The 8,932-nt window shown below is 49.2% G+C and overlaps 1 protein-coding gene across 1 annotated transcript; it reads right to left on the reverse strand.

Moving 5' to 3' along the window:
* Positions 1-1,480: 1,480 nt before the first annotated feature.
* Positions 1,481-6,506, reverse strand: LOC116812168 (testis-specific protein TEX28-like). The gene is made up of 2 exons (XM_032757871.2): positions 6,411-6,506; positions 1,481-2,212 (listed from the first exon to the last, which is right to left on the reverse strand). The coding sequence occupies exons 1-2, from the start codon at positions 6,420-6,422 to the stop codon at positions 1,481-1,483; spliced, it is 744 nt and encodes a 247-aa protein (XP_032613762.1). The 5' UTR covers positions 6,423-6,506.
* Positions 6,507-8,932: the final 2,426 nt, after the last annotated feature.

Genomic DNA, 8,932 nt, shown 5'->3' on the forward strand with positions numbered 1-8,932 from the left:
GGGGGGTTAAGAGTTTCCCTGAGCACAGCATTCTCATTGGCTCCTATGGTTTGGAAACATACGGGGGGGGGGGGTTGTAACTGCCACCAAGCTCTGCTGTTGCTTAATAGAAAGCTGACCGGGTAAGTGTGATTTTGACAAAAGGGTCTTTGATGCTCCCAAGATTTTAGATTTGGTTGCCATGTCCTATGAAAATAACCTCCAAGAGACGCCTGTGACTCTGACTAGTCATCTCATTGATAGTGGTTGCCCTGTAATATTCTTTGATTGTCCTTTAACAGATTCTTAGGCCATGTAAACGCTGGCAAGATGTCCCTGGGGAAACTAAAGAGGATGATTCCCACACGCCTCTTCCCCTGCATCAGGCGCTAAAAGGACTGCGGAGTTCTTTTCATGCAAATGCTGAGAATCTTGGCTCACCTAAGGGAATCACTGCCTCCCTGGCCAGGACGCTGGAGGGACTGGCGTTAATTAGCCACAGATTGCAGCGAGGGAGACAGAATGTGGCACCCCCTGAGGGCCCATGGAAACCCAGAGAACGGTCCCAGTAGGAATGGAGAGAATCCGTTGAGAGATTGGGTATGCTTTTTTTTTTTTTTTTTTCCCCAATTGGTAGGCCCTAGCCTTACCTTAGAGGGAAAGAAAATCGAGCTAGGGCAGGGTGAGGTGGCTCACACCTGTAATCCCGGCACTTTGGGAGGCCGAGGCAGGTGGATCATGAGGTCAATAGATTGAGACCATCCTGGTCAACATGGTGAAACCCCGCCTGTACTAAAAATACAAAAAATAGCCGGATGTGCTGGTGCACGCCTGTAGTCCCAGCTACTCGGGAGGCTGAGGCAGGAGAATCACTTGAACCCGGGAGGTGGAGGTTGCAGTGGGCCGAGATCGTGCCACTGCACTCCAACCTGGCGACAGAGTGAGACTCCATCTCAAAAGAAAAAAAAAGAAAAAGAAAATCGAGCTACTGCATGGTGCAGAGAAAGCATTCGCCAGAAGCAGTCATTTTTGAAATAAGTATCTGAGACCCGACTTGTGCCCCAGCTCAGCTAGGAGCACATGTGAAGAGACCAGAGCTGGCGAGGCGATTCTGGTCCTGACTCCCACCTTCCCAGCCGACTGCGACCAAAGGACGCCACCTCCCGAACTAGTGCCGGGTATCTAGCGGACTCTTGCCACCCCCATGTTGTCTCCTGCCACCACAGGGTCAGGGCCAGCCGCTGTGCCGCTGCAGCCACCTGGCAGGGGCTGCCGAGCTGGAGCCTTTTCGCCAGCAAGGGTCAAGGCAGGTGTGAGACTGCAGGGAGAGGGCTGGCTCGCCCCACTGCAGGGCCCAGTCGCTAAGAGAAGCGTGGACCTGCTCTTCCAACTGGCCCCTCACCCTGGCTCTCCAGGCTCCTGTCCTGGCTCCCTTTCACCCTCCCATAGGTGGCTGCTGGGAGCAGTTCCTCCTCTGCTTCCAGTCCCCAAAGCCAAGGCCTCACCTACACTTCTCCTCCTGAAGGGACTCCAGCAACAGCTGCAGGTCAGTCAGAGACCTCTCCTTTAGGCTGTCATAGGACTCCTGGAGGCTGACGTGGAACCTCTTGGCTTCTTCCAGCTCTTCCTTGACCTTCTGCAACAGCAGGTTTTGTTGCTGGGCCACGTCCTCTGTCTCTAAGCGCGTCCCCTGCTGTAAGCTCTGGAAGCGACTCTCCAAGGTGAAGGGTCTGCTGGCATCAGGCAGGTTGACGGGCCCGTCTTCCCCACCTGGCTTGGGGGGCTCTGAAAGCAGGGCCTTCTCGCTGGGTGGCTCGCAATTGGCTGGGTCGCTTTCTGCCATCAGCAGTAAGCCCTTGGGCCTGCAGCCTTCCTCCAGCTCCTGGAGCTGCTGGTGACACTGGCGGAGCCTGTGCTCGATCTGGGCGATGGTGGCAGAGATGCGCTGGTTCACCTTCTCAAAGGCCTGCCGGATGTGCGGCACCTGGTGGCGGTCTGCTTTGGATACCAGCTTGAGGTAGCTCACAGTGTTGCCATCCCGACTGGCCTTCTCCACTCTCAGCTGCTCTGAGAGGTAGAGGATCCGGTGCCTGACACTATCCTGTAAGTTGTGGGCTAGGCCCCCATCCGAGAGGCTGGAAGGGCCACTGGGGCCGTCTTCGCTGGATGACAGGGACCTGCATGAAGGCACATTGGAGGGGAGGGTTGCACTGGGGCTCCTGGTGTGTTCCGCCTACATTGGGAAACAAGAAATCACAATACGGTGCTCTGTGGGCCGCAAAGTGTGGGAGAATTGGACACGTTATGACTCCATAAAACACTTCCACATACGCATGGATACTTACACACGCAAGATTCGTGCATTCAAGATGGGCCCGACACAGACTGAGGAGGTGATGCTCATCTGCAGGGCCCCTCTCTCCGCCTTTTCAGCGTCTGACTCCTTGCCCCACATGTATGCCTCACTAAGACCCACAGGTGGCCAGACTGCCTTCTACGTCTGCCTGTTTTTGCACTGCACTCCTATTTTCTCTTCCAAAAATCACCAGTTGTGGGTCTCATTTATAAAGAACTATTCTTGTAAAGTATGGCATAAACTTATTTCCGTTAACCCTTACAGCTTGCTGTATTGCTACTCCCAGGGAGACAGGAAGGGTTAGGCAGAGAGATTTGCCTCCTAAGAGGTTCATTCATTCATCCAATCATTCATTCAACACGTATTTTCTGAATGCCTACCATGTGGTACAGAAGCCAGATACATTCCTTGATCTCATACAGCTGACGGTCTACGGCAGAAAATTCCATCGTAACACAAAAGAATGAGTCTCTCACATGGTGAGGGGGTTAACATTGCCTTTGACAAAGAGCCCAGTTCAAATCCTGGCTCCACCACTCTGAGACCTTGAGCAAGTTAATAAACTGCTCTGAGGCTCAGTTTTCTTACCTGTAAAATAAAGATGGCAAGAGCAGCATAGCTGGAACCCAGCCCATCAGAGCAAGGAGCTAGGAGAGGGAGGTGGGGGGCAGCTCAGGTGCAGCCTCTGTTCTGTTTCTACTTTTTTTTTTTTTTTTGAGACGGAGTCTCACTCTGTCACCCAGGCTGCAGTGCAGTGGTGCAATCTCGGCTCACTACAACCTTCGCCTCCCGGGTTAAAGCAATTCTCATGCCTCAGCCTCCTGAGTAGCTGGGATTACAAGTGTGCACCACCACACCCAGCTAATTTTTGTATTATTAGTAGAGACAGGGTTTCACCATGTTGACCAGGCTGGTTTCCAACTCCTGACCTCAAGTGATGCTCCCGCCTCAGCCTCCCAAAGAGTGCTGGGATTACAGGTGTGAGCCACCGCATCTGGCCTATACCTCAATTTTTAAAACGCAAAGTGATACCACTATGTACCCAGTAGATTGGACAAACTCAGACAGACTGACAACAATAAGAGCTGACAAGGATATAGAGCAACAGGAACTCTCAATCATTACTGGTGGGAAGAAAAGTTGTACTACAACCACCTTAGGAAAGCACTTGACAGTATCACAAAGTTGAAGACATGCATACCAAATGATCCAGCAACTGCATTCATAGGCAATATTCCCAGGAGACAAGTACACTGATGTTCCCGATATCCGACAACTAGCAACAAACCGCCTGCCCAGAAAGTGTAAGTAAACTGTAATATATGCAACAATATACTACTGTACAGCAATGAGAATGAACTACAGCCTTGAAAAACATGAATGCATTTCACAAGCATAATGTTGAACAAAAGAAACCAGACAGAAAATCCATACTATATATGGTTCCATTTACATAAATTCCAAGAGCAGGCAAAACTAAACAATATTATATAGGGATGACTACACAGGCAGGAAAGCATAAAGAGCAGCATGGATGCTGGCAACAGAAACCCCAGGATGGTGGTTCCCACTAGGGCGGGAGAAGGGGATTATGATTGGGGTGACTGCAGAGGCTGGGGTGCCTGGCCTGAGTAGTGGTTAAATGTGTGTTCACCTTATCGTTATTTCTTAAAACATACATCAATGTTTTCTGCACCTTTATATACATACGCCAGATTTCACAGTTTTCAAACTATTTAAATGTTCAATATAGGCCAGGTGTAGTGGCTCACGCCTGTAATCCCAGCACTTTGGGAGGTCGAGGCGGGCGGATCACTTGAGGTCAGGAGTTCAAAACCAATCTGGCCAACATGGTGAAACCCCGTCTGTACAAAATAGAAAACAACAACAACAACAACAAATGCCTGGCACGGTGGCTCACACCTGTAATTCCAGCACTTTGGGAGGCCAAGACGGGTGGATCACCTGAGGTCGGGAGTTCAAGACCAGCCTGACCAACATGGAGAAACCCCATCTCTACTAAAAATACAAAATTAGCCAGGCATGGTGGTGCATGCCTGTAATGCCAGCTACTCGGGAGGCTGAGGCAGGAGAATCGCTTGAACCCAGAAGGCGGAGGTTGCAGTGAGCCGAGATCGTGCCATTGCACTCTAGCCTGGGCAAGAGCGAAACTTCATCTCAAAAATAAATAAATAAAATAAAATAAAATATAAAAATTACTCAGGCGTGGTGGCACACGCCTGTAATCCCAGCTACTCAGGAGGCTGAGGTGGGAGAATCACCTGAACCCGGGAGGTAGAGGTTGCAGTGAACCAAGATTATGCCACTGCACTCCAGCCTGGGTGGCACAGTGAGACCTTGTCTCAAAAATTGAATAAATGAGGCCGGGCTTGGTGGTTCATGCCTGTAATCCCAGCACTTTGGGAGGCCAAGGTGGGAGGATCACTTGAGGTCAGAAGTTCGAGACCAGCCTGGGCAACATGATGAAACCCCATCTCTACTAAAAATACAAAAATTAGCCGGGCGTGGTGGCTCACGCCTGTAGTCCCAGCTACTCGAGAGGCTGAGGCAGGAGAATCGCTTGAACACAGGAGGCAGAAGTTGCATTGAGCTGAGCTCACGCCACTGCACTCCAGCCTGGGCGGTAGAGTGAGACTCCGTCTCAAAAAAATAATAAATAATAAATAAATAAATGTTCAATTGATGGATTTAATGGCAGATTTGATATGGCTGGAGAGACTGTTAGTAAATTGCACAGAGGAGCTAAAGAAAGTATCCAGGCCGGGCGCGGTGGCTCACATGCCTGTAATCCCAACATTTTCGGAGGCCAAGGTGGGTGGATCACCTGACGTCAGCAGTTTGAGGCCAACCTGACCAACATGGTGCAACCCTGTCTCTACTAAAAAATACAAAAAATTAACTGGGCATGGTGGTGGGCACCTGTAATCCCAGCTACTTGGGAGGCTGAGGGAGGAGAATCGCTTGAACCCTGGAGGCAGAGGTTGCAGTGAGCCGAGATCACGCCACTGCACTCCAACCTGGGCAACAAGAGCAAAACGCCATCTCAAAAAAAGAAAGGCGAAAGAAAGGAAGGAAGCAAGGAAGGAAGGAAGGAAGGAAAGAAAAGAAAAGAAAAGAAAAAAGTATCCAGAATGCAGCACAGAGGCACAAAGAAATAGAAAACTTGAAAAATAGAAGACATGGAAGGTAGCACGAGTAGGTCTAACAAAAATCCAATTGTCACTCCAGAGAGAGAAGACAGAGAATGAAGCAGCAGCAATATATATTTTTTTTCTTGTTTTTTTTAATTGAAGCGGAGTCACACTCTGTCGCCTAGGCTGGGGTGCCGTGGCACAATCTCAGCTCACTGCCAACCTCTGCTGCCCGGGTTCAAGCACTTCTCGTGCCTCAGCCTCCTGAGTAGCTGGGACTACAGGCGCGTGCCATCACGGCTAGCTAATTCTTTTGTATTTTTAGTAGAGATGGGGTTTCATCATGTTGGCAAGACTGTTCTCGAACTCTCAACATCAGGTGATCCACCCATCTCGGCCTCCCAAAGTGCTGGGATTACAGGCATGAGCCACTACGACCGGCCACAGCAGCAACATTTTAAGAGATAACTCCCTAAGAACTTTCCAGAACTGAAGAAAGACACAAATTCACAAATTCAAGAAGCCCAGTAAATCCTAAGCAGGGAAGACAGAAATAAGTCCACACATGAACACAAGATTTTTTTTTTTTTTTTTTTGAAACAGTGTTTCGCTCTTGTCACCCAGGCCGGAGTGCAGTGGCGTGATCTCGGCTCACTGCAACCTCTGCCTCCTGGGTTCAAGCGATTCTCCTGCCTCAGCCTCCCAAGTAGCTGGGATTACAGGCGCCCACCACCATGCCCAGCTAATGTTTGTATTTTTAGTAGAGACAGTGTTTCACCATGTTGGCCAGGCTGGTCTGGAACTCCTGACCTCAAATGATCCGCCCGCCTCGGCCTCCCAAAGTGCTGGGATTACAAGCATGAGCCACCGCCCCCGGCCGACACAAGATGTTAAAAGCAACCAGAGGAAAAAAAGCTGATTACCTTTAAAACCATGACTTTTAGACTGCAGGCTGCCTTCTCAATAGCATCAATGCAATCCAGAAGATAGTTGACTGATATCTTCGATACACTGAGAGAATAACTGTCAGAGAGGAAAAAATAGGTCACATTCAAAGAATCAGAAGTCAGAATGGCTTCAGACTTCAGCAACAGCATGGGGAACTAGAAGACAATGAAGTGCTGGCTGGGCACGGTGGCTCACACCTGTCATCTCAGCACTCTGGGAAGCCCAGGCAGGCAGATCACTTGAAGTCAAGAGTTTGAGACCAGCCTGGCCAACATGAGGAAACTCTGTCTCTACTAAAAATAAAAAATTAGCCGAGCATGGTGGTGGGCGCCTGTAATCCCAGCTACTCAGGAGGCTGAGGCAAGAGGATCGCTTGAACCCAAGAGATTGCAGTGAGCCGAGATCACTCCCCTGTACTCCAGCCTGGGTGACAGAGCAAGACTCTGTCTCAAAAAAAAAAAAAAAAAAAGACAAGTGCTGCCTTCGAAATTCTGAGGGAAAAGTGATTTCCCAGCCTAAAATTCTACACCCCAACTGTCAACTGTGGGGTTAAAGACATTTTTAGACATGAAGGAGTTCAGTACGCCACTGACAAATGTAAGAATTCAACAACTGTTTAAAAAGCAAGTCTTGCCAGGGCAGTGGTGTGCACCTGTGGTCCCAGCTACTCAGGATGCTGAGGCAGGAGGATCACTTGTGCCCAGCAAGTAGAGGCTGCAGTGACCTGTGACTGTGTTACTGCCCTCCAACCTGGGTGACAGAGTGAGACCTTGTCTCAAAAAAAAAAAAAGGGAGGGGCGTGGTGGCTCACACCTGTAATCCCACCACTTTGGGAGGCCAAGGCGGGTGGATCCCTTGAGGTCAGGAGTTTGAGACCATCATGGTCAACACTGTGAAACACTGTCTCTACTAAAAATACAAAAATTAGCCGGGCATGGTGGCACACACCTGTAATCCCAGCTACTGGGGAGGCTGAGGCAGGAGAATTGTTTGAGCAAGGGAGACGGAGGTTGCAGTGAGCCGAGATTGCGCCACTGCACTCCAGCCTGACTGACAGAGTGAGATTGTCTCAAAAAAAAAAAAAAGTAATCACTAGAAAAGAAGCTACATATGTACATAACATCCAAATAACCAAGGGGAGAAAAAAATGGGACTTGATTAATCAAAAAAAAAAAAAGAAAGAAAGAAGGGGGAAAAAAAAAAAAAAAAAAAAAAACAAGGGCTGGGTGTGCTGGCTCATGCCTGTAATCCCAGCACTTTGGAAGCCCAGGTGGGTGGATCTCTTGAGCCCAGGAGGTCGAGACCAGCCTGGGCAACATGGCGAAACCCCTGTCTCTATTAAAAAAAATTAATACAAAAATTATCCTGGAGTGGTGGTGCACACCTGTAGTCCCAGCTACCCAGGAGGCTGAGACGAGAGGATCACTTGATCCCGGGGATGTCGAGGCTGCCGTGATCGCACCACTGCCCTCCAGCCGGGGTGGCAGACTGAGACCCCCATCTCATAAAATAAATAAATAAAAGCAAACAAGAAAAAAAAAAGACTTGAAATATATCTGATAGATAAAAGGCTAATCAACACAATATATAAAGAACTGCAAATCAGTAAACTAAGAGCAAATAACCCAATAGAAAGACATTAAAGGGTAGCCATGGACATCTCAGACGACGAAAAACAAAAGGCAGTAAACGTATGAAAAAACGTGTAATTGCAAGGTGATCCAGGAATAGTAAGCGAAAAGCAACGATTAAATACTATTTTCTCATCCACCAGAACGCCAAAAATTAAAAAGCCTAACAATGACCAGGGCTGGCGAGAATGTGGCAGAAGGTGATCTCACATACCCTGCAAGTGGGAATCTAAACAGGTTCAGGGTTTGTTTGTTTGTTTTTATCGCAATTAGGTGGCCTGTTAAATTTTTTTTCTTCAGACAGAGTTTTGCTCTTGTTGCCCAGGCTGGAGTGCAATGGCTCGATCGTGGCTCACCGCAACCTCGACCTCCTGGGTACAAGTGATTCTCCTGTCTCAGCCTCCCAAGTAGCTAGGAGTACGGGTATGTGCCACTAAGCCCAGCTAATTTTTTTGTATTTAGTAGAAACGGGGTTACACCATGTTAGTCAGGCTGGTCACGAACTCTTGACCTCAGGTGATCTACCCGCCTTGGCCTCCCAAAGTGCTGGGATTATAGGCGTGTGCCACTGTGCCCAGCCACTTTTTTTTAGACAGAGTCTTGCTCTGTTGCCCAGGCTAGAGTGCAGTGGCGCCATCTCAGCTCACTGCAACCTCCACCTCCCAGATTCAAGCGATTCTCCTGCCTCAACCTCCCAGTAGCTGGGATTACAGGTTTCCAGCAAATCCCTCTGAGCTGCCCCCGGGGGCTCGCCTCAGGAGCAAGGAAGCAAGGGGTGGGAGGAGGAGGTCTAAGTCCCAGGCCCAATTAAGAGATCAGATGGTGTAGGATTTGGGAGCTTTTAAGGTGAAGAGGCCCGGGCTGAT

Source organism: Hylobates moloch, unplaced genomic scaffold, assembly GCF_009828535.3.
Source record: "Hylobates moloch isolate HMO894 unplaced genomic scaffold, HMol_V3 SCAFFOLD_7, whole genome shotgun sequence".
NCBI classification, from domain to species: Eukaryota; Metazoa; Chordata; class Mammalia; order Primates; family Hylobatidae; genus Hylobates; species Hylobates moloch.